The sequence below is a fragment of the Balaenoptera ricei genome, chromosome 6 (genome assembly GCF_028023285.1).
Source record: "Balaenoptera ricei isolate mBalRic1 chromosome 6, mBalRic1.hap2, whole genome shotgun sequence".
Classification (NCBI taxonomy): Eukaryota; Metazoa; Chordata; class Mammalia; order Artiodactyla; family Balaenopteridae; genus Balaenoptera; species Balaenoptera ricei.
Genome location: NC_082644.1, coordinates 73,773,160 through 73,800,020, shown reverse-complemented (window position 1 = coordinate 73,800,020; position 26,861 = coordinate 73,773,160). Strand labels below are relative to the sequence as shown.

General features: G+C 34.3%; 1 protein-coding gene across 3 annotated transcripts in view; it reads right to left on the bottom strand.

The window, feature by feature from the left end:
- Nucleotides 1-26,861, bottom strand: part of SMC5 (structural maintenance of chromosomes 5) — a 97,380-nt gene that overhangs the window by 39,474 nt on the left and 31,045 nt on the right. For all 3 annotated transcript variants that reach the window (XM_059924879.1, XM_059924880.1, XM_059924881.1), the window contains exons 4-11: nt 25,639-25,801; nt 24,492-24,626; nt 22,791-22,931; nt 21,226-21,387; nt 20,373-20,444; nt 7,673-7,928; nt 5,692-5,846; nt 593-706 (exon numbers count right to left, since the gene is read on the bottom strand). In XM_059924879.1, the coding sequence (XP_059780862.1) occupies nt 593-706; nt 5,692-5,846; nt 7,673-7,928; nt 20,373-20,444; nt 21,226-21,387; nt 22,791-22,931; nt 24,492-24,626; nt 25,639-25,801 (1,198 nt within the window). The remainder of the gene's footprint in view (nt 1-592; nt 707-5,691; nt 5,847-7,672; nt 7,929-20,372; nt 20,445-21,225; nt 21,388-22,790; nt 22,932-24,491; nt 24,627-25,638; nt 25,802-26,861) is intronic.

The window sequence follows — 26,861 nt, the reverse complement described above, 5'->3', positions numbered from 1 at the left end:
TATCTCCATTTTATAGTGAAGAAATTAAGACACAAAACATTTAGTCAACTTGCTGAAATCAGCAGTAAAGTCGGAATTCAAAGCCTGGTAGCCTATCTGTAGAATCTATACTCTTAACTAAGCCATGCTGTCTTCCAGTGGCTTATATTCTTGGTCAGTGGTGTTTTTCTAGTCAGATATAGAATTCTCATTCTTTTTAAAGTTTTTTATTTATAATAAGCTACAACATTATATTCCCCTCCAAAGAAAAACTGAGTTCATTCCAATACATTTCCAAAAAGGATGTCCAAGACCAAAGTCTCATCATTATGATGTTTCTCTTAAAACAATGTGACAGAATTACTCTTCACATTAATTCCCAATGGTAATTTCAAAAAATGTTAAAGATGGAATTATAGGCTGTTGTTCCTCTTATAAAACTAATTCAATCCTCAGTGGTATAGACAGAAAAGAAATTAGCAAATTTGAATGATTTTACACAAGAGTTACTGCTGGTAAAATAGGTCATTATCATTTTTTGCTCTAGAATGAGGTTGAAAACTCAAGCACTGGAAGCTAAGTGTGAAGTGAGTTAAAATATTACAGTACTTGCCTCTTTGAGGAAAACCTCCATATCTTCTTGACTTTCAAACACAAAAGCTCTCAAGTCATTTGATGGAATATGATTTTCAATATATTTGGCATTTTTGTTATCTTTCATATTGATCTAAACAAAACAAAAGGAAAATAAAAGTTGATTTTCATGAAATCCAAACTGACTACTAGAACATAATTATACTTAACTTAGATTTATTTAATTAGGTTAAATAAATCCTCAAGAAAAAAGCAGACCAAAAAAGAACAGTTTGGTATTGAAGAGTCAACATTTTAAAACGGCTATTTAATTTACTGTCCAAGACATAGTAAAACAAAAGCCAAGACTTTAACAGCACCTAACGCATATTGATTTTGATACTGTCTAAGAAATAAAAAGTTCCTTTCTGGTCAACTCACTGAAAACATTTGAAATAGGGTTAGATTGTAACCTGAGTATAAACATTTCTCATCTGTCCCCAAACTTTTAATATTTTTCTTCTTAATCTTTAAGAGGAATTCATGCTATACATGGCAAAAACTAATTAGTATAAAAATACAAAGGCCTAAATAAAACTTTATGAAACTAATGAAAAAAACTTGCTATGGATTAATTATAACTATGGGTGCTTTCAAGAGAAACCCTAGGTTTGTACTACTAGAGCATAAACTTAATTACTTAATCAAATTAGACATTTGATTAGACATTTAATTAGACATTTTTGCACTTGAGGCTCAGTGCTATGTAAGATACTAAGACAGTTCAAGATCTAGGGCTCTGGGATCAGACAGATGTCACTTCCATTCCTATGTATGACCTTAATCAAGTACCACCTAATCTCTGAAAGCTTTAGTTACTTCATCCTAAAATAGGTAGAGTAAAACAGTCTATATCTCAAAGGACTAAATGTGGATTAAAAGAAATAATACAACAAAAAAAATCAGTAGACTGCTTGTCATAAATGTTGGTATTATTTTAAATTACAGAATATTGATCAGTATAGAAAGATGGGAAAACTAATAAACAAGCAAACAAATGAAAAAATCAAAGCCATATAAAATACCATCCCCCAGACATAAACACTACAGACATTAGATGTCTACTGTTTCACAATTTTTTTGGTAACAAGTTATTGGGTTGGCCAAAAAGTTCATTTGGTTTTTCCATAAGATGGCTCTAGCGCTTAGTTGTCTTTAACTTCGAAACAACTTTGTTAGACTATATTGTGACAGCTGTCATACCAGCATGTATTTTTAAAAAAAAATCAAAATTGGTGAATCTTTGTGTAGCCATTTTAATATTGAAGATGGAAGAAAAAAAGCAACATTTTCGGCATATTATGCTTTATTATTTTAAGAAAGGTAGAAACGCAACTGAAACGCCAAAAAGATTTGTGCAGCATATGGAGAAGGTGCTATGACTGATTGAATGTGTCAAAAATGGTGTGCGAAGTTTCGTGCTGGAGATTTCTCGCTGGACAATGCTCCACAGTGGGGTAGACCAGTTGAAGTTGACAGCTATCAAATCGAGACATTAATTGAGAACTGACTTTATACCAAGCAAGAGATAGCCGACATACTCAAAGTATCCAAATCAAGTGTTGAAAATCATTTGCATCAGCTTGGTTATGTTAATTGCTTTGATGTCTGGGTTCCACTTAAGTGAAAAAAACCTTCTTGACCGTATTTCTGCATGTGATTCTCTACTTAAACGTGATGAAAACGTTCCATGTTTTTAAAAAATTGTGATGGGCCATGAAAAGTGGATACTGTACAATAATGTGGAACAGGAGACACTGTGGGGCAAGTGAAATGAACCACCACCAACCACACGAAAGGCCAGTCTTCATCCAAAGAAGGTGATGTTGTGTATATGGTGGGATTGGAAGGGAGTACTCTATTATGAGCTCCTTCCGGAAAACCAAATGATTAACTCCAGCAAGTACTGCCCCCAATTCAACCAACTGATAGCGGCACTTGACGAAAAGTGTCCGGAATTAGTCAACAGAAAATGCATAATCTTCCATCAGGATAACGCAAGACGGCATGTTTCTTTGATGACCAGGCAAAAATGCTTATTGCTTGGCTGGGAAGTTCTGATTCATCCGCCATATTCACCAGACATTGCACCTTTGGATTTCCATTTATTTCAGTCTTTACAAAATTCTCTTAATGGAAAAAATTTCAATTCCCTGGAAGACTGTAAAAGGCACCTAGAACAGTTCTTCGCTCAAAAAGATATAAAGTTTTGGGAAGACGGAATTATGAAGTCGCCTGAAAAGTGGCAGAAGGTAGTGGAACAAAAGGGTGAATACGTTGTTCAATAATGTTATTGGTGAAAATGAAAAATGTGTCTTTTATCTTTACTTAAAACCCAAAGGAGGGCTTCCCTGGTGGCGCAGTGGTTGAGAATCTGCCTGCCAATGCAGGGGACGCGGGTTCAAGCCCTGGTCTGGGAAGATCCCACATGCCGCGGAGCGACTGGGCCCGTGAGCCACAATTACTGAGCCTGCGCGTCTGGAGCGTGTGCTCCGCAACAAGAAGAGGCCACGATAGTGAGAGGCCCGCGCACTGCGATGAAGAATGGCCCCCACTTGCCGCAAATGGAGAAAGCCCTCACACAGAAACGAAGACCCAACACAGCCATAAATAAATAAATAAATAAATAAAATATTAAAAAAAAAAAAAAAAAAAAAACAAAACCCAAAGGAACTTTTTGGCCAACCCAATACTTTGTTGTAAGGAATGGTACAAATGAAAAAAAAAATAAAGTGGGTGTTTGCTACAACTTACGGAAAGGGTAAAGTAACCCCAATATCACCATAGGAAGTCATCTTTTTTTATAGTTATGGATAAGCCAGCATAGGACTTAGCTCTCATTATCACTCTCCCCCAGGGTGCATTTATCAGAGACATTCTGCCATATCAGATTCTGGGGCCCACATCTTGTATAAGTTGGTTACCCGGTCATCTAATTTTTTGATGAATTTCACCTGCTCGTTTAGGTAATGAGTCTCAGAGAAGTCACACAAGTAGGGGTCATTTTTGTCATTGGTCAGTTTGTGCATTTACAGTAGTGACTGATTCACAATTTTTTCCAAGTGTAATACACACTCCATTGCATTCATTGTCTGGTTTCCTGATATCCTGAAGGAAGATTTGGCCACCTTGTTGGTTCTGAACCTTCATCAGCTTCTTAGCGAGCTCCTTCTCCTCATGAGATTGGTGAAGAGAATATCTGGCAAAGTTCTTCAGAGCCACGTCTTTACAAAGTAGTAAGACACAGACAGGTAGACATAGGAGGTGTAGCTTTCCAAGATGTTCTGGTGGTTGATGGCAGATTCCTGTTTCACAATTTTTTTTTTTTTTTAGAAATTCACGTTCTTTTATTTATTTATGACTGTGTTGAGTCTTCGTTTCTGTGCAAGGGCTTTCTCTAGTTGCGGCAAGTGGGGACCACTCTTCATCGCGGTGCGCGGGCCTCTCACCATCGCGGCCTCTCTTGTTGCGGAGCACAGGCTCCAGACGCGCAGGCTCAGTAATTGTGGCTCACGGGCCCAGTCGCTCCGTGGCATGTGGGATCTTCCCAGACCAGGGCTCGAACCCGTGTCCCCTGCATTGGCAGGCAGATTCTCAACCACTGTGCCACCAGGGAAGCCCCCACAATTTTTAAAAATGAAATCTTTCTATATATCCTATCCTGTAATCTGTTTTATAAGTCATTAACATATCATAAATGTCCCTTTATATTAGTAAATAGAGACCTATGGCAACATTTTAAAGGCCTATGGAGGTGGTACAACGCATTTCAACTAGATTTTGAAGGGTTAGGTAAGTGTATGGGCAGGATACAGTTGGAAGAAGGTGGTCGGAAAAGTAAAAGGTTGTTCCAGGAAGGGTAAAATAACAGAGTATCTCCCTTTATCTCAGACTCAAATGTAATTCAAAAAGTAAATATATGCCAGCTAGTAATCTGACTTGGTGATAGGCTACTATCAGGAAATCAAGTGACAAGAGGATGACAAATCAAATAAAGACTAGAAGTACTGTTTTGAGGTTAGCATTTTAATGAAAGTCTGTTGAAAAATTACACTTGCATTCTAATTTATAATACTAAGGGTCACAGTATTTCTTCTTTACTGAATTAATCAAAACAGTAATATCTGCATCCAAAATAGGTATTCCCTTCTTGATCAAGCAAAAATATTCTAATAATTCATACCTGAGCAAGGAGAGAATACAGTATTATGCACACTAATTTTGCTAATATAATGCAAACTATATGAAATGATTTTGAATAAAGCATAATATAAACAGGAGTTACAGAATATAGAACTTTTCATGAATCCTACAAGGATCTACAGTGAATTCTTTCCAAAAAAAAAAAAAAAAAAATCATCTAGCAAAAATAATCCTTTTATTATTTTGGAGTTTTAAGTGTGTGTATGTGTGTGTATGTGTGCGTGTGCGTGTGTATAAAACATGTCATTAGCAAAGAATGTGGTTTTTACTTTTTCATTCCTTCTCATGGCCCAACTTACCATTTAAAATATTTTAGATGGAAATCCTCCTAGTAAATCCACACCCACATTTCATTAAATGATTTACTAAATACAGCTTGCCCTATTCTTGATGACTCATGATCATTAATAAGACTTATCAAATGTTTATAAGGTCAATAAATTGTTGGTTTCATTCTCAGAATCCTCAGAATGCTTTATTTTTGTAGCAGATGATTTTGTTGTCTATCCTGTCAGGTGTTCCATATCAAATGCATTTATTTATAGCAGTTTTCTACCCCTTTGGCAGCATTTAATATATTGCCTGTTGTAACCGAAGAATAGCAATTGCCAGAAGGAAACCAGCTAACCAAGTTTACACATGATTCTTGGTCAATAAGTTGCCAGTTTCATACTTCTATCAAGAAAAAGTTCATAGGTTTATTATCAAGGACCCTTTAAAAAGCACATGTATGGATTCAGCAGCATACCAGATGTCACAAGTCTACTAATGGAAAAGCAGGGTGTTAATAAGACTAAGAATTCTTAAAACAACAAAACCTACAATGATTACAATAATAAAACTAACAGATACTACTAAGATGAACAAATTTCTTACCGTGAGCATTATGGGTTCACAGACTCTTTGCTTAAATTTGTCTGTGTTATTTCTCAGCCATAAAACAGCATCATATGTATCACGGTATCTCTGTCTCAGCTTATCTTCCTTTTGATTCATAAGATTGTCAAAACGCACAATATGATCATCCACACCTAAAATTGGAAAATAAAGCATTATTCCTCTGAAAACTTTAATTAGCGAAATAATCTATTAATAACATAAAAGAATATCTTAGATCTAAAGGTTATAAACACCACTCAGCAAGTACCCAACACAGTGAAAAAGACCCACCCTGGACAAATCATTCTTAAATTTGTAAACACCTGGGATAAAAGATGATATTTAAACTATCAAAAATAAATAGGTCACATACAAAATAATGAGAAAACACTAGATTTCCTATCAAAAGACAATGGCAATAGGCCTTCAGAATTCTGAAAGAAAAATTATTTTCAAGCTAGATTTTTATAAAATGAAAACGAAAAAAGGGGATAATGAAGTAAAGGTTTTTCAGGGATGCAAAGACTCAAATTAATTCCCAAATATCTCTTCTTAGGAGGTTATGTGAATATGTACTCTTACAGAACAAGGAAGTAATTTAAGAAAAATGAAGACACAGAATTCAGGAATAGCTTTTTATCCAACACAGAAAAGGTGTGAGACAAGTCCCAGGTAACAGCCATACAGGAGACCTTGAGAACAATCAGTTTAGATGGGAGGAGGATGGAAGGTCTCAGAACTCAAGAGAATGCCTGATAATTTTTTTTCCCAATTTAAGGAAATGCTAAAGTAAATGGTGTTTCTAAAAAATGGTAAATTAAAATCCTAAAAAAAAATTATCAATGAACAGAAATTAGATCATAATGCACTACTCGGCTCTGCTGTGAACAAGTTTTATTGTTGTAATAACATAAATAATACTTAATATTTCTAGCTATTAGAATTAACCCATAAACAGACCATATAAAACTTAATTATGGTTCTCAATAAAATATGTTTTCAGCCTTTAAACTATAAAACCCAGAGTACATATTAAAGAATTAAAGGGAGGAAAGTAAAAAGGAAGGCTAGGAGTACCAGTATTTTTAGCTTATAAGTGTGCATTCAAGCATTATCAACAAATGTTAAATGACAAAAAAAAGTAAGAATATTATTGGTAATAAATCAACATTAATAAATGTTAATGATTACTAATATTAATATAATAATCCCATTTGAGGAATTACCATAATAGGTAGGGGAGCTATCATGAGTTGAAATCCACATCTAAAGCAACAAAATATTAAAAGATGATATCTAAAGTTGATTAACCAAGCCATGGTGAAATAAAAATATGATTAAGATATATGAAAGACTATTAGAAAAAATTACTGAAATAGTTAAGAGTGCTTACTCTTGACAGTGGGTCTGGAAGTTGGAAAGGCACTGGGCTACCCTTCTTGTCTAGTGTTATTATTTTTTTTAAACCATACATGTAGCATTTTGCTAAACATATAAACAAATTTGTTTAATAACTGACCTTAGTCATATATACTGAGCAGACAGAATGTAAGATCTCCTCTAACTAAATAATGCTATAGATCTAGCCACATGGTCTGCAGCAGAGAAAAAAAAAGATGAAATTGGACAGGCTTCAAGGAGCAAAGCTAATGGAAGGTTATGAAGGCTAGAATGAAGAGCTTAAATTTGACCTGAGAAATAACAGAAAAGTGAGTGACTGTAAAGAAAATAAAATAAAGTAGTTTTAGATAATTAAATCAACTGCCATAATCTGACATAAGACAACGGTCTGCTCGTGGCAAATCATTACACAATAGATATAGGTAATTAAGACACTAAAATGGAAGAACTGAACTGAGCTTCCTCAACAAGCAGACATGAACACTTAGACACATGATCAGGGAAGAAGAAAGCCCATCAGCAGAGACATATCTCCATTTTATAAACATGTCTTTACTATAAGTTTAAAAAAACTTACTCTTCTTCTCCTTCTCTAGAGTTTCCCTCTCTCTATGCTTATCAATTATCTCGCCTTCACATAATGCCTTTTCATCTTGAACTCGTCTCAGATCATTTGTAATGGCATCAATTTGGGGTTGAAGGTTCTCACAGTTTTCTGTGGTCTTCAGTTCACTTTGCAAATCTTCTATCATTTTGCGGGTATTACTTATTCTCCTCTGTCGATCATGCTCTTCATTTTGTTTTACTGTTAAAGCCTGCTGAAGCGCCTCAATCTAATAAAACAAAAGCAGGTTAGCACTGGAGATTGTTTTTTCTCCTGGTTTATTAGGCTTTTATAGTAAAACAGTTTTAAAAATGCAAACAATCTAAGAACATGGGTTTTTTCCCTCATTAAAAGGTATCCTATTAGAATTAAACTGTTACTCCTACCAGACTACCTGTCTCTTTATTTGTTCAGCAATACATTCCAAGTACCTAGAGCAGTGGTTAGCATATAGTTAGCATTCAGTAAATATTTGCTAAATAAATAAAATATTTATAAAGCCAATCAGTAGATTTCTAAATATTTATAGGAAGATTTCACATACTATACATCATAAAACTGAAAACAGTCACATGGTATACCACAGACTTTCAATAAAGCAGCAATAGAAATGATGATGAAGATTATGTCACTCTACTAATTTAAAACCACAATAAACTATTTTCTTTCAATTAAATTATTTTCTACTAGCACTTCAAATTAGTATTTTAAGATTTTAATCCTCAATCTGTATGTTTATATTCAGGGTAAATCATTAAAAAAAAAACCAGATCATGCAACTTGCCAGTGGAATTTTTATCAAAACCATACATGGTCTACCTAAAACAGAGTTATGATTTTCTTCAAGACACAGATGCATACACCCAATTTATTTTTTGCAAAAATAGAATTTTGTGTTAAATGAGATAAGGTTAACATATCACATAATTTGCTTATTAGTTACCTTTCTTTCCAAGTCAAATTTACTCCCTCTTCCTCCCCATTATAAATGTATATTTACAACATATCCATTATAGAAAATATAGAAACTTAAAACAAATAAAAAACACCTAAAATCTTAAGGTCCTTAAACATTTACATTTCAATGCCAGCCTATATCCATCAATAGAACATATACGTTTTAGCAAATGGCATCACTAAAAATTTATTGAGAGCAGTTGCTCATTACCTCCATGTCCTTGCAAAACAAAAATTTAATACCTGCATAATGTTCTTTTATATGGATATACCACATTTTATCCCATTCCCTACTGCTGGAAATTTGGGTTGTAATCAATTTTCTTTTCTAAAAGTTTAGCTTTGACAGCATCAAGATAATGAACTGAACACATGCCAAAATCCCCTCTCCTATAACAAACATGCAGAAGTGAAAGGTAAAATATTATGTTTGAAAAAATTAAGATTGTGTGTGTGTGTGTGTGTGTGTGTGTGTGTGACTGAAAATTAACAATGTTCAATGGGCCCAGAAGAAGGAAGCAGACAAGAAGCCACAGTGTTCAGCCAGGAAACCCATGAAGTCCAAGGCTTTTAGAAGAATAAACTGGCATGTCATGGGAGACAGAGAGAGAATTAAGAATCACCAAACACATGAGGAAGTCCAAGTCCATAAAAAAGGGACAAGAAATTTAACAGATATAACCTCTACAATCCCAGCAAAATAGAGACCACCAAGCTACCAAAAATCACTGGGCTGCTGAAGAAATTTTATACCAAGAGGTCTTTGTCTGATGTTGACCTGAAAAACTGAAAAGCAGCCTGATGGTCCCATGTCCTTCTAGCTAAATTTTCTGAGTTCTAACTTTAACTCATTTGCCACCTTCATCCAAGAAACTACCATAACTAACTAATTCCATCACACCCATGTTTAGCTCAGGCACAGTAAGTCCAAGCCTCCTGGATCATGCATGTTCGCTAGGATACCATCCCCATTACTGCTCTCTATCTTCAATTTCTCTGAATGTTCTCTCTTCTTGTTCTACCTAAAACTTGGCTATTGGAAGATACTTCTCCCTAGAGACCTTTCAAATGGTGACCTTTTCCTGCCATAATTCTTCAGAGCACTTCAGGACTCAGAAGTGGGGAGGGTATCCTCATCAATCTCCGCTGTACTACTTCCTCCGTTAATTGAGCCTCACTTCAGATCTTTGAAGATCATATGATCAGACTTTACCACCCATTACCTTTGCTATGTTAACTACCCTCCTCAAAGTCTTTCCTCACCCTCTTCATTCATTGATGCCTTTAGCACCTGACTCACTGTCTTTCTCTCCATCATTATGCTGGCCATAATGGAACTCCAACATACATACAGAAAACCAGTCTAACTCTTTGGCCTCTGTGTTCCTTGACTTCTTCAACTGTCTTTTCCTAAACACCACCTCAGCCACCTTCTCCTACAGTTATGTTAGATTATATCTATAGTTATATCTCTGACTAGATCATGTAGATCACCAAAAATCATACCACCTCTGAAAACTATTTCCACAATCCTCCTCTTTGATCACCATCTCCTTTCCTTACATTTTACTTACTATGGTCTTCCTACTCCAACTATCCTTTGACTGCATAGGGTCCTGTAATCCACTGACCCTACTACCTTTTCACAATCCACCATCCCCCTCATTTCTTTCCTTAACTGGCTGAGGTTCCACAACTCTAGAATCACTCCCTTGCAAAAGCCTCTTGAACTTCCACCATTCCTATGTCACATTAGCAAGGAAAAAGCTTAGTCCTTATTAAACCTAAATATATACTTTCTATTTATCTGTATCTAAACAACTGAACTAATTGGAGAAACTCTTGAAAACAGGTCTTACTTCAAATTTATGGCCACAAAACTTAAACAGGCACTCAGAACTCTCAGAAAAACCTACTACATTTTTCTAATAAATGTATGCTCTCATTCTGAGATGAATTCACATCTTTTCCTCCTTCCTCAATCTTATATTGCTAAAGGCTCTCTACTCACCCAGCTAATGACCCTGTCTCATATTTCATTAACAGCAGTGTTAAAATCAGAGTACTCTGATCAGAGTACTTTTCCTCCTTTCAAAACCATCAACCTACCTCCATCTGTACTCACTCTGCTTTATCTTATACAATGTAAGGAGAGTTCTTGTAGCTACCTAAATCTACCCCTCCAGGGCTACTCCAAGCAGTGTTTCTCAAATTATTTATGGTGAAGAATCATTAAAATAATTCTAAGTAATCACAAGTCAACTTTTATCAATTACAACTACAAAAAATTGCTAATAATCATTTTGGTCAATTAGCAATAATCAATTGCTAATAAAACAGTTTGGCAATTCCTTCAAAAGTTATATGTACACCTATGATAGTCACTTCTAGGAAATTATCCAAAAGAAATGAGAGCATATGTTATATTACATAAGAACTTGTACAAGACTACTCACGGCATTTTTTGGTAATAGCCCTAAACCAGAAACAACCTAAACGTCCATCAACAGATGAATGGATAAACAAATTGTGATCTCAAGAAAAGTGGAAAAAAAAAATCAAAGTGAACAGAGATAAAAATACAACATATCCAAATTTGCAGGACACAGGTAAAGCAGTGATGAGAGGAAAACTTATAGCATTAAGTGCATACACACAAGAAAAGAGGAAAAGTCTCAAATCAATAATCTGAGCAGAACCTGGAAAAAGAGCAAAACAAACCCACATCAAGCAGAAGAAAGGAAGTAATAAAAATATGAATGACCTTAATGAAATTAGAAAAATAACAGAGAAAAGCCAATGAAACAAAGAGCTGGTTCTTTGTAAAAAACAATAAAATTAACACACCTCTAGCAAGAATGATCCCCACCCTCATACCCCACCAAAAAAAAAAAAAAAAAAAAAAAAAAAGACAAAGTAGACACAAATTACCAACATCAGGAATGAAACAGGGTTAACAGTATCACTATAGAACCTACTGACATCCAAAGGATAATAAGAGAATTTATGCACACATAAATTTAACAATTTAGACAAAATGGACCAATTCCTTAAAAAACCCACTAATTACCACAATTCAACCAATACGAAATAGATTATTTGAATTGCCCTGTAACTATTAAGTAAATTGAATTCATAATTTCAAAACTCCAAAAACAAATCTCCAGACCCTGATAGTGTTATTTGAGAATTATTCAGAATATATAAAGAAGAATTAACACAAATTCTACACAATCTCTTCCAAAACTGAGAATAGGAGGGAACACTTCCCAGTTCATTTTAAAAAGCTACTTATTATCTTGATACCAAAAGCAGACAAGTATGAAAAGAAAACCATAGAATATCACTTCTGAAGATAGACACAAAAATCCTTTAAATGTTCGCTAACAGAATTCAACAATACGGAAAAGGAGTTATAAACTTATATACCATAACCAGGCAGAGTTTATTTCAGAAATGCAAGGTTGATCTGATATTCAAAAATAAACGTAATCCATCATTTTAACAAGCTAAAAATGAACATGTGCATGATCATATCAATAGATATGGAGAAAAAGCATCTGACAAAATCCAACACTCACTCATGATATTCTCAGAAACACAGGAATAGAGCAGAACTTCCTGAACTTCCTCATCTATAAAAAACCCTACAGCTAACATTATACTCAATAGTGAAAAAATGAATGCTTTCCTCCTAAGACCAGGAACAAGGCAAGGATGTCCACTCTAACCATTCTTATTCAACACAGTGCTGGAACTTCTAGCCAGTGCAATAGGCAAGAAAGGAAATAAAGGGCATAAAAATCAGAATGGGAGAAATAAAGCTGTCTCCATTTGTAGATGACATGACTGCTTATAAAGAAACACCCCAAGTAAACCATTAAAAAAATAAGGAACAGAGAAAAAGAAAAATCAAAAGAAAAACTTGGGTATAATCCAACAAAACATAAGAGAACTTATATGCTGAAAACTACAAAATGTTGATGGAAAAAAATCAAAGATCTAAATAAATGGAGACATACCGTGTTCATAGTTTGGAAGATTCAACATAGTAAAGATTTCAATTCTCCCCAAATTGACATACGTTTAATGCAAGTCCCATTAAAATCCTAGCAACATTTTTCTGTAGATATAGAAGAGATTTGGCTGTCAACAGGAATGGCAAAGGAACTCTGAAAATCCTCTCCTCCAGAAAAGTAATGAAAACATTGACAAAAATTATCAAAATTAACTCTTTCAGAACTCTGGAATTTAACCAAAGGCTTTTCAACAAGCCGGAGGGCATTTACTCAAGAAAAATGCTCGAATCTTGGTAAAAACAACAAGCTTTGTGGTGTTTTGAACATGCCCTATTCCTATTCCCCTCTCCTCAGTTCCTTGGCAGCCTTGAAAACCAACAGCCCACAGTCATAGTGAAATCAGCAGCCTAGGAGCTATGGGAGAGATCACAAAGTTAGAGAACTTTCACATTCTCAGTCTCAGAGAACTATCGTTATCTGATCTGTCTGGCAGTTTCCAGGAAAACCTTACTTGCAAGCCTTGTCTTCATTTGACCTGACTCCATAGCTTGCACACTGCAAAAGACCCTTTTCCTTGGAGGAAGCTGCCAAAAACAATCAGTGGCAATTGTTTAACAACAGAGCTGCCTGGTGTGAGATAAGTGTGGCAAACAATAAGCTAACCAAAAAATTTAAAAAGAAAAAGCTGGAGAATACGATGCCCATAGGAAGTTTTGGTAGCTCCTGGGAATCTAGAAGGCCATATGCATGCTTGAGTTCGGACTGTGCATGGCCAAGGCTGTATGCATGCCCTAGAAAGACCTGAGGAGGCCCTTATCTCTCACAACATTCTGTGCAAACAGGAAGTGAAAGCTGAAACAGAGTTGTAAACTAGCACTGGAAGTTAACCAAAGCTTTCAACAATTCAGGGAGTATTTGAGGACAGAATCTTGGTGGAAAGTGAAAACAATGCCTGGCTGAGTGTTGAAGGTGTGAACCAACATGCAATCAGAGACCCTCAACAAAGACTGGGAGACATACTAGATTGGGAGACATTATAGTCATTTGAGAAAATGCTTATCCAATAATTAGCTGACCACTAACTAACTGAGCAGAGACTTTAGTAGTCACATATGACAAAGAATACAGAATTCACAGCGTTAGGAAAGTAATTAAAAAAAAAAAACAGCAACAACATCATCAGCAAACAAAAATAACACAAGCCTGGGTGAAAGGAGGACAACTGATTTCAGAGTTGCCACATCCTGCTATTTAAACTTTACAGTTTCAACAAAAAATTAAAACACAGTCAACAAAACAAGAAAGTATAACCCATACACAGGAAAAAAAGCAGTCAACAAAAAATGTCCCTGAGGAAGCCCAGAAATAGTTACAAAATAATGACTTTAAGACAGCTATTTTAAATATGTTCAATGAACTAAAGGAAAACATGTCTAAGGAAAAGAAAGTAAAAGAACAATGTCTTATTGAATAGAGAATATCAATAGAGAGAGAAATTATAAAAAAAGAGTCAAGTAGAAATTCTCAGTTGAAAAGTTCAGTAACTGAAATAAAAGATTCACTAGTGGAGCTCAATGGCAGATTTGAACATGCAAAGCAAAGATTAAGTGAGCTTGAAGATAGCTCAATTGAAAGTATTCAGTCTGAGGAACAGAAAAAAAGAAAAAGAAAAAGAAATAGAATGTAGGACACCATTAAATATATCAAAATATGTGTAATAGGAGTCTCAGGAGGAGAGAAGAAAAAGAAAGAAGCAGGAAGAATATCTGAAGAATAATGACCCTAAGCTTCCCAATTGTGATGAAAAACATTAATCTACACATCCAAGAAGCTCCATTAATTCCAAGCAGGATAAACCAAAGGTGACTCACATCTAGAAATTTCATAGTTTACTGCTGAAAGAAAAGGAGAGAATTTTGAAAGCAAGAAAAAAGTAACTCATCATGTACAAGGGATCCTCAATAAGATTAACAGCTGATTCCTCATCAAAAACCATGGAGGTCAGAAGGCAGTGGGATGTTATATTCAAAGTACTGAAAGAAAACCAAGAATTCTATACCCAGCAAAACTATCCCTCCGAAACAAAGAAAAACTTAACACATTCCCAGATAAACAAATATTGGTAGAATTCATCATTAGCAGACCTGCCCTACAAGAAATACTAATGCAAGTCTTCCAGAATGAAATGAAAGGACACTAGACAGTAACTTGAATCTACACAAAGAAATAAAGAGCACCAGTAAACGTAACTACATATGTAAATAAGAGATAGTAAAAATGTATCTGTTGTTTGTAACTCTTCTTTTCTCCTATCTGATATAAAAGACAACTGTTGTGGTATAATAAAAAATATATACTTGGTCTTTGTCCCCAGTTCCTGACTCAGAGGTCTTAAAAACCTTAGAATTTCCTGAGTGACAGAAGTGTCTTTTGTTATTCACACTAAGCCCCTTTTGCAGATACCTGATTTTATGCTAATAAGATGACTCTTGGCAGGGCCCCTATACAGCTTCAGAATAGAGACTGATTGCCAGAAGAACAAACCACATGATTAAGGGGTTGGAACTTTCAGCCTCACCCCCTGCCCTCAAGGAGTAGAGAGAGGCTGCAGATTGACCTCACTCACCAGCAGCCAATAATTTAATCAATCATATCCAGGTAATGAAACTCAATAAAACTCTTGAACAACATGGTTATGGAGCTTCTGGGTTAGTGAACATGTCCATATGGTGGGAAGGTGGTGCACCCAGAAAGGGATTAGAAGCTCTGCACCACTATAACCCCCCATACCCTTGTGCTATGCACCTCTTTCATTTGGCTGTTCCTGAGTTGTATCCTTTATGGTAAACTGGTAATTGTTAAGCATAACATTTTCCTGAGTTCTGTGAGTCGTTCTAGCAAATACTGAACCTGAAGTTGGCGGTGGAGGGGGGTTGTGGGAATCCCTGAATTTGTAGTGAAGTCAGAGAGAAGAGTAGGAAATCTGAGGTCTGGGGAATTGAGACTGGCATGTAAAGCCAGGACTGTCTTGTGAGACTGAGCCATGAAATTGTAGAATCTGCTTTAATTCCAAGTAGTTAGTATCAGAACTGAAATGAATTATAGGACACAAAGTTGGCGTCAGAGAATCACACAATTATTGCCACAAAAATGAAACTATATAAAGAGATAATTATAAAACTACGTTGATAGGCTTATAATGATTAAAAATGTAACTGGTATGACAATAACACAAAGGAAGGAGAAGGGAATGGAGCTATATTGGAGCAAAGTTTGTATACTACTCAAGTTCATATTAATATGAAATAGATTATCATAAATTAAGATGTTATTTGTAATTCTAAAGGCAGCCACTAAGAAAATAGCTCAAAAAATACACAGCAAAAGAACAAGGGAATTAAAATGGTACAATAGAAAATATTTAACACAAGAGTAGCCCCTGCTCGCTGCAATTAGAGAAAGCCTACACACAGCAACGAACACCCAACACAGCCAAAAATAAATAAATGTACAAATAAATAGAATATATGAAATACTGTTTCTCTATGGCTTAAAAACTTTCAAAGCCTTCTTATAGTTTCTCACTGCATTTACAATCAAATTCAAATTGCTTTCTTTTTTCTTCAAGGGTCTACCTAACATAGTCTCTGCCTACTTCTCATATCTGCTACTTTTCAGGAACAATACACTTGTCCCCTGGTATCCTCAGAGGATTAGTTCCAGCACCTCTCCATTCCCCCCACCCTCTACAGCTACCAATATCCACAGATGCTCAAGTCTCTTACATAAAATGGCATAGTATTTGCATACAACCTACACACATCATTATGGGATGCAAAGGTACATCATTATTGTAGTTTTAAAGCTGTACATAAGACATACTTTGTTTTTACTGTATGCTTTTACGGAGTGATCTATTCCCCATCCCAAAGCAAACATAAACAAAATTAGATTAAATGTAAAAAATTTTTTAAAAATCATCTCTAGTATAATGTAAATGCTATGTAAAAAGTTGCTGGTGTATAACAAATTCAAGTTTTGCTTTTTGGAACTTTCTGGAATATTTTTTTTTCCCAAATATTTTTGCTCAGTGGTTGAATCCACGAATGCAAAATCCATGGACATGGAGGGCCAACTATATTAGACCCAGGAAGACACTGAGGCAGACTGTCAAAGTGCTAAGGAAAAAAAAATTTGTAATTTAGAATCCAATATCCAGCCATATTAATATTCCATAGTAACTGCAAAAAAGATAGTTTGCAACATACAGGGACTCAGAAAGTTTATCACCCAAAGAACGTCTCTAAAACACCTACAGAAGATAGCCAGTAAGAAAAAAACCCCCCAAATTCCTACCTCTTCAAAAGAAAGAATCATAAGAAGTGTGATATAAGCAGTAACATGATCAAATAAGTCAATAAATATATTATTAAGTCTAAATAAATACAGATAGTAGAAAATAACATCTTAAAAAACTGACAAGTAAAATTTCTGATGACACTGGCATGAAGTGGAGAAAAAAAGAAATAAAAGCCTGCTAAGATTCTGATCTTAATTAAGTAGAATGAAAATACTGATTAACTTTTTTTATTAAGAAAAATATGTTATTTAAACTTTAAGAGTAATCAGTAGAATAGGCTTAGAATATATAACTTTAGGGGAAAAAAATGGAATAAGAAAACCTTAATCAACAGCAACAGAAAGTAGAAAGGGCAATAGGAAGAATCAAACAAAAAGCATAGGAAGTAGAAAACAATGGTAAATGTGAACTGGTTAAACTCCTTTACTGTATGAAAAAGTGTCTCTCACACCAAATTGAAAAAATTACAAAGCAAAACCCAGTATATGTTATTTTAAGCAGATAAAATAAAAACATGATGCAGAAAGAACAAACAATAAAGCTTTAAAATCTAGAAAGCAAGAACTAATACAATCACAAGGAAAAATAGACAAATCTACATTCACAGAAGAAGGTATTGATACTTTAAAATGGATGTCAGGTTGGTAAGAAAAAGAACTAAGTAGAACATTTGCATAATTATAGTAGGCCTGATATATATATAGCTATATATCTATATTTACAGGTATAAAAAACCACCCCTAAAGACAGAATACATTCTTTTTGAATATATGAAGAATACCTACAAAACCAAATATAAAAGTCCAAGAGAGGTTTCCAAAAATTCTAAAATAAAGTCATAAAGGCCACATTTATTAACCATAAAGCAATATAACTGGAACTACACATTTTTTAAAAAGCTTAAAAATTCCATATCCATGTAAATTGAAACAGTAAGAACTCCTATGTAAGCTTAAACAAAAACATTTAAATGAGAATTATAAAATCTTAAACAGATAAAATTATGATTGAAACCATAGGCCAAAGTTTTCATAGTACTTAATGAAAAACTGAAAAATTTTGAGTGTAAAAGTTGATGAGAGATAAGGGAAAATATTAGCAAATATTTATATTCTAGTTACAATGAAATTTAAGTTGAAATTTTACTTTGTTTTAGTCTGTATCTTTTCATCATAAAACTGAATTTCTCTGTAGGTTTGCTTATTGAAAGGGACAAAGAGCTTTCTTATAATGTATAGAGCTTTGCTTTCACGGCTTTCTTCTAAGAACTAGTAACCAGTTACCTTGAACCTAGTATGTTTGTTACAGAAAACTACATTTGTTAGCATGCTTTTTTTCGGTAGTAAATTGTGTTTGTTCATTTAAATTTGATAGCTATTTTGTCATAGGAGATTGAGTTGCTCACCAAGCTTATCTGTGATAACTAATTGCTGTCTATGGCCTCCTTGATCTTATAATGAACCCAACCAGAACATAAAAAAGGTAAAGTATCTGAAATCTATCCTCTTTGTAAAATTAATTTTAGTAAGTAGAGTTAATGAATGATTCTAACAGATTAACTTTAAAAATAAACCAAAAAATCTCAAAAAAAAAAAAAAAAATCTTAAACAGAAAAACAGTACATATCACACATATGAGATGTATAACCAAATGATAACCAGAAAAAAAATTTATACCCTAAAATGTATTAAAAATTAAGAAAGGCTAAAAATTCAAGAACTTACAAAAGTGACAAACTGGCAATTATGATAAGGGAAAAAAAGAAAACATTGGTTTCAGGAGTACTAAACTACTTAAAAGGTTGGCATAACACTAAAAAAAAAACCAGTTAAGGATGGAATAAAATAAAATTTTAGGTCAATCTCAGATGGTGCAAAACAATCCTAAAAACAAGATTTTCTATTTGAATCCAGGAACGTATTAAAATACCAAGTAAGATTTATGACAAAATGCAAGGATGGTTCAATGTTAGACAACCTATCAACTTAGTATTCCCGTTTGGGGTTTTAAAGGTGAATCTTTGTGCCTTTTTCCTTCTAAACTCTAACTAAATAACAGAAATGGAGCAAAAAGGGCTCAATCTCACAAGGACAAAAGGAGTAAGGGAGGAGACATCAATAACTGGAGATTTCAATAAATATTCAGAAGAGTAAAGGTAGTAGAGGGACAACTAATTTAGCAGCCTATTATAGGAACCACAGTGTAAAGGGTGAGTGAAAGAGAAAGAAACAAGAAAAGAACTGACTCTTCTTTAAAAAAAAATATCCTGGAGACTCTTAGAACTAGGAAATTTCAAGTATAAAGACATTACATATTAAGTAAGATTTTTATGGAAAATGTTATTTTATATTGGGGAAAGTAGAGTGCGGCACTGGGAGCCACTTCTGAGTTCTGCAAGTCGTTTAATTTTGTGGAGTCTCTATTTCTCCACCAGCTATTTGTATACAATGGTGACTGCCCTGTACATACTTTAGAGGGATTTAGAGAAAGGAGATTTTGCTATAAATACATTATTGTTGAGCCTTCCAAAGTAAATTAAAAAAAAAAAAAAAGAGAGAGACACACACACACCCCACATAGAGAATTACCCCTACCAACCCTACACTAGCCTCCTACCGCAATGCCTTCACACCACCTCTATGCACACACCTTGAGCACTAATGCTAGCAAGCAAGCTTCTGTCATGAAAATGTGAGGTTTATTCTCTGGAGAAGTTAAATGAAAGCGGATTGGAACTTGAAGATAAAGGCATAGGAAAAGGGGTGAGGCTGAAAACTGAGAGATTAACGTCATGCTTTAAACACCAGGAATGCTTCAAGACATGCATCTATCCCTAAGAAAGGTAATTCAAACTTTAGTTTCTGAATGGTCCTGGAGAACAGAACTCCAGATAGATTTGGGGATCCGTTAGCTAAAAAGCCCACTTTCTTGCCCAATTATCCTAAAATAATTTTGTCATCAAGTCCCATCCATGCACAATGAATTTATAATCAGCTTTTTAAATACCCAACTCTTAATATAAACAAACAACAGAATAAATCCCTTATAATTTAATTTCTGCTATTAAGATAACTAAATCCAATTTTACCATCACCCTATTAAATACATATCTATTGCACCCTATAATGCATACCTATGAGTAGTTTAGAGCCATTTTCCCCATTTATCCTCTGTGCAAGTGCTATACTTCCAAAGCTTAGTTCCCCTCACAGATTAAGAAATAGAGAATGAGGAGGATCTCAGACAATTCCCAAACAAGAAGGTGTCTCATAATCTACACCTGAACACAAAAGTTAGGGCAAATTAACATAACAAAAATTTCAATACAAGATCTTACATGTTTATCTTTCCTTTCTATAACATCTTGCTTTTGTTTGCATTTTTGAGATGTCTCCTTAATATCTGTTGCCTGTAAGATTGAACCAGAAGAGGGGAAGTTAGTTAAAAATTCAAGCAAGGCAATTATGTGATCCCACTCATCCAAATATTAAGTTGCTATGTAAGTTTACCCACAATGATTTTCCATTATTTCTTTCAAACTAAATTCACAATTATCACCCAAAATACCAACAATTATTTGAAAATCTATGAAAGGTTATTCATATAGATATTAAAAACAGCTGCAGCAATATGCATACATATGTTTCTGTATCTCTTCACATTTATTTCCTCATGTTATTTTATCCTAGAAACGATTATATAGAATTGCAGGGTCCATTCTCAAAACAATATCTGACTCCAAAATCTCACCTAAACGTTAAAAGCCATGATCACAAAAAATTTAAATTTACATTTTCAAAATATCGGGAAAATTCCATATGCCATTATATTATTTATTCCAAGAAACATCAGGATTTTTATATTACATTCCTCCAAATGGGTATATAGTTACAAAGCATGTATAATAAATTCACAAAAGGAGTTAAATGTTTCTAGGAATACTACTCTGATCCTCCTGTTATTAAAAACAATCACATTTCATTTTTCTCTTTTTATATCTTGGAATTTCTATAGAGTAGCAAGCGATGATTAGGACCTTGAAAGACCTGTGGTAGTAGAATTCCTAGTAAAAGAACTTAAGGAACTAAAGTTAACAAGTAAATCTACAAAACATTTTAAAAGACCTGCAAAATATTTTTGTATTTGCTAAAATAAAATACAGGAAATCCAAAATTGAGCCAGAAAAGTACCTTCTCTTTGATTCGAGCCTCCAAATTGTGACGCTGCCTTTCAGTTTCTTCAATACGTTGTGTTATAGGAATCTGCCCTTCTTTAAGTTTTCTGACCTCATCCTTTGCTCGGTCCCGAGCTAATTTTACTTCTTCATATTCCTGACGAACATTTTCATATTCCTTGTAACGAATTCAAGAAAGAGAAGTTAATGCACTCCTAGCTTAAAGTAACACAAATACTAAAATCAAGGTACAAGCAGAAACCAAATCTATGAAAAAGACAGTTTTGAATCCCTTTGGCAGGTCTATTAATAAAAAATTTGCCCTCTGAAACAACTTCAGAAATAGTAAATACCAACATAATGATTAACTCAGTGATACTCACTGAGCACTTATCTCTATCACTAGGGCAGACTCTCTGTCTTCCATCCCTTCCTGTTATTGAAACTTACATCCTAACGGCTTCTAACACTAGGATCTCCTCTAGTCTCTCAATAAAGAAGGGATTCAAAAACATATAAAGAACCAAAAGAAACTCAGTTATGAAAAATAAAAATGAAAAAACAAAAGTAAAATGGCTCAAGAGAAAAACAAAATATAGCATCCAGGTGAAAATGATGCTTGTCACGTCACAGGAATTAATAAATATTTGCTAAAAAAATTAAGTGGAGTGCTAAGAGAGCATATAGTAAGAATGAATGGGATGAAGAAAGGTAAGAAAAGAATACAAATAAACATTACAGTAAATCAAAAAAAGGAAAAAATGAAAAAAGATTGAAATCAATCTTGAAAGAAAAGGGAGAAATCAAAAGACTTCAAAAGACAAACATAAAGCAGGTGCAAGAATAATAATGGACATAGGATAAACCTAATCAAAATGAGCTGAAGAAAGAAAAAAGTTTAAGAAAATGGAATTACGGAAAAGGATAGGGTGAAGCAGGGGTGGTGGGGTTAGGGTGGGTGGGAGAAGGTTCACAAATAAAGCCACATATTTCTCCAATCTAGTAATTATTTCCATCCTAGCCTTAAAAACATTATTAAACTTTCTTATTTTGTTCCACCCACTGAAAAGTAATGTACTGAGGGAAATGAATCTTTGGCCCAAACTGGTTTTAAACAGTATACATCACAGAGTGACTAAAAACAGGAGCCTCAGTAAGCTTATGAAGCATAATGAGCAGAAGATTACAATTAATATCCTTCAACTTTGTCTGTAGCTGAAGCTGATATTAGTAGCACACTCAAAGTAAATTCTGTGACCTGAGGACACTCAAAGATTTAATTTTTACATATGTAAACATTTTTAGCTCATTAACATTTTATAAAACAAAACTATCTGTTGACTCAAATCTGGAAAAATTAAGGGCACAGACTTAATCAACTGTTATCTGTTATGCAATAACAACAACATAGAACACAGTTATATAATAACACAAAGAAAGAGATAAGTGTTACTATGTATGATATACAAAGCAAAAATGAACAAAAGCACCTAATTTGAATACACAGTAATTAATGCCTTCTTTATAACTTTTCTGCTAATTAAAGAATCACTATTTTCACCTTTAATAACTCACACTTACCACCCATGGCCTTTTTGCTTCAAGCATCTCAATCAAATCTAAATGTCGCTTACGTTCATAAAACCTCTCCACATCTTGTTTATATCTTTCATTCCTCTGAACCATCTTCTCTAGATATTCAGTTTTCTCTTTGCATGAGGTCTAAAATAAATATTTATTTAACAATTAGTTTAACTGAAGAAAGACAAAAGGTCAAAGCTTTTAATAATGAAAAATGTACAGTGCTAGCAAAATTTCACAATAAATGATTCCATAGGAGTTCTTAAGAACTGTGTGAAACTAATGTGCACACCTGAATTCTGGTCTAGGTTCTACTATTTATTAATTATGGGACTGTGAGGAAGCCCTGACACAACTCTAAGCCTGGACTCTTCTTGCCTAAAGAGAAGAGAGGTATCTGCCCCATTCACCTCAAGGGTAGAAGCAACTCAACTTACTATAGGTGAAAGCTCAACAAAAGCTCTAACATCACATACAAATGAAGAGTGGTATTATTATGATTACTATGTTATAAATACCAATGACTGAAGGACTTAGAAATGAGATAAAGGAAAGCTAAAATTCAGCCTTTATATTGTGAATTAACAAATGCCAAAAATGTACTCAGAGCTTAGTAGAATACGTTTGTTTTCTTTCAGCGTTTGGTAGGTAGTTTCAGTGAGTGTTTCAGAGGGGTGTGTTAAGATTGTTTGACGTGGGGAAAAGTAAAAGGACCGACAGAGTATATAAAGTAGGATAAAATAATTATGACTCCTTTGGCCATTCACTCTGAATAAGTATAACAATAAAAATAGTATTAAATTATAATAAAACTCATTATCAAGTATAGGCAGTTACAGTTTAAGAGCATTTGTTTACAAGACTTCTCATTACAAAAATTTACTGAATTTATTTTAGCTGCTGAGATATGGAAAATGATTCATTAAATAAAACACCTTTTCAAATGATATGATATAAAAGAACATTTTAATTTATTTATTAAAGGTGAAAATAAAAAATCAAACACTGCAACTAAATGTACAGTTCTTTTACAAAGTCCATCCTCACACAACTGAAAAAAATATGAGAACTGGCTCAACAGAGACACTATATTAAAAGCTACATATCTGCTGTATTACCCAAAGCCTTACACAGTGCCTGGCATACAGCAGGTGTTTAGTAAATACTGAATGAATAAAAGAATAACACTGAAACTTACTGAGAGAAAAAAAATACTTTATAATACTATTATTGGTTCTTTAGAACAGGGGTCCCCAATCCCCAGTCTGTGGACCGGTAGCGGTCTGCGGCCTGTTAAGAACCAGGCCGCACAGCAGGAGGCAAGCGAGTGAAGCTTCATCTGCTGCTCCCCAACGCTCGTATTACTGCCTGAACCATCTCCCACCCCTCACCCCGTCCATAGAAAAACTGCCTTCCATGAATCCGGTCCCTGGTGCCAAAAAGGTTGGGGACTGCTGCTTTAGAAATTCAATTAATAACATATATTTGATGAAATGATAGTCAAAAATGTCAAACTTTATATAAAATCCATTCCCACTTTTTGTCACCTAACTTAATTAATGTTAGCAACAAAATCCTAGGTGAAAAAAAATCACAAATATATGAATACACTCAATGAATCAGAACTACTATTTACTTTCCCACATTTTGAGACATAGAAGTCAATGACAGACACAAAATGAGTTGTCTATTTATAAATACCTCTAGTTGTTTTTCTTTCTCCCTGAAGTTTTTGAGTTCACAGTGGTATTTGTGCATTTCTGGAGGACCAATTGACTTCTCAGTAGCTTCAAGGAGTTCAATTTTACTGAGTTTAGCAAATTCTCCAACTTTATCCTAGAGCAAAAACCTTAAATATCAGTTAATATTATCGTTTATAAATATCTTCAAAACATTTTTCACTCAGTGATACTTGTCAAGAAGAAACTCATTTAAAAGAAAAAAACCCTTTATTTTGAGATGTGAATCTTAATATAAACCCTGTCCTTCATATATCATTCTTTAAAATAATAAACTTAGGGTATAAACTGTCATCTTTTTGAGAACCTTAAAAAATTTCGATGTCAATATTTCCAGGTTGAAAGTTCTATACACATTTAACAAATAGTTTGGAAATAAAAGAAAAAATACTCCCCTGGACTGAAATGATTATCTACTACACATAATTTGGAATGCAATACTAGAAGTTAAAAAAAAAAACACAGAGCAATTTTAAACATCTACTTCTGTAGATAGTCTTATATCAGCTGATAAATACTTGCAAATTTTAACTTCTCTTTCACTTGGACATAGTAATCAAATCATCATTGTTTCTGAAGAAAAAAATGAACTATAATTCAGTCACTAGACTGCATTCAAAGACAAATTTAAAAGATCTGATTTTAACATATAACATGCAATATCAGGATGTTTTATTTTTACTAAACAAACTTAAAATATGAAAGGTTTTTAGAAGGCACACCTATAGATTTAAAAGTCTTAGTATATAAAATATTTTATACAAATACACTGATTAAGAAGTTGTTTATTAACAAAATTTTACGAGTCTATGAATGGGAGCACACAGCTGTTCAAGTTACTCTCTGTACTTAAAAATAATACCTTTATTTCCTTTACAATACTTTAACAGACTTATTAATTGATTATTTCCAAATTACTACAAATTAGTAAGATTATACTGTAAGAGATGAGATGCTACCTTTTACAAAGAACTGTTAGTATTAAGACCACTATGCTCATTTTAAATAGTAAACATTACAATACTCTTAAAAAGTATTTACATTCTTATATGACATAAAGAGGAAACATACACAAAATTTTCCCACCTTTACATTTAATTCTCTCATACCTGAGGTAGAAACTGGCAAAGATTGCCCACTTGAATATTTAAGGCTGCAACCTGCTCTTCTACTACTTTCTGAGTTGTAGATTTTTTGTTGATGAACCAAAAGGACTGATTTTTTGCCACATCAATCTCACGAGTGATTACAAGATTTCCAGATGTCCTGAACCTAGTTAAAAAATAAATTAAAAACCTTTATACTCAAAATACATACATTATTTTAGAAATAAAATTTCTAAAATTCTCTTGCATCAAAGATTGCCACATAGGATTATTATTATAATTTTTACTCCTTTTGACATTTTGGCCCCTCCAAAGAAGGAAAGCCTGACATTTTATTAGTGATAATACGTAACTGACCACCTGCAGGTTATTACTCTTTCAACATTTGAAATTATTTAAACTGTTAAAATAAAAACAAATGCCAATACTAATTCCCAAACACTGCCAGAGGAGTTATTTATCCTTTAATCATTATGCTACACTCCAATCACGTGTGTTGACTACAATTTTAAATGGGTTGGTATATAAAAACATGTAACAGTTAAACCTCGAAACTCTCTCTACTTGGAAAATGTATGAATGAAAACTAACTCTTACATATGCATTTCCAGACATCAAAATCAGCCTGCCCATACAGGTGGCCCATGGTTTCCTCATCTTACACTCCACCACTCTGAATTCAGAGGAGACTGTACCACATGACTATAAGGAACATTAAACAACAGAAAATCTGAAAGAAGGGTATTTACTTATTTCTTGCTTTTAAAAGTACTACTGCTTCACACCTCCTATCTATTCATCCATCTTCTTCACTGGCAATCAGCAGCATGGGAAGAAGCCTGGGACCACCAGAGAGACAAGGTGCCATTGTTGGGGTGTGTGTGAGGAGAGGGGTGGGACTGCCATAGAAGTTCCTTTCTCTGCACGCGTGCTTTCAGGCGGCAGGGCACCACCTACAAGAGCTCCAGGGATGGGTGTGAGCTACCACTGCCATCTAGGACTCCACAGATGGGTATGGAGTGCTGCCGCTGCCAAGGGTCCCATGAGTGGGTGCTGGTTGCTTCCCCCACCTCCTGGAAGCGTGCACGGGCAGTGCACCTGCATAGCCCCTATCAAGGGATAACAGCCAGTACATGCTGAGGAAAGAGACGGCAAGCATCCAAACCAAAAGCAACCCTCACACCAAAAAAATATTAAATGCACACAAGCTACACAGGGACACTCCT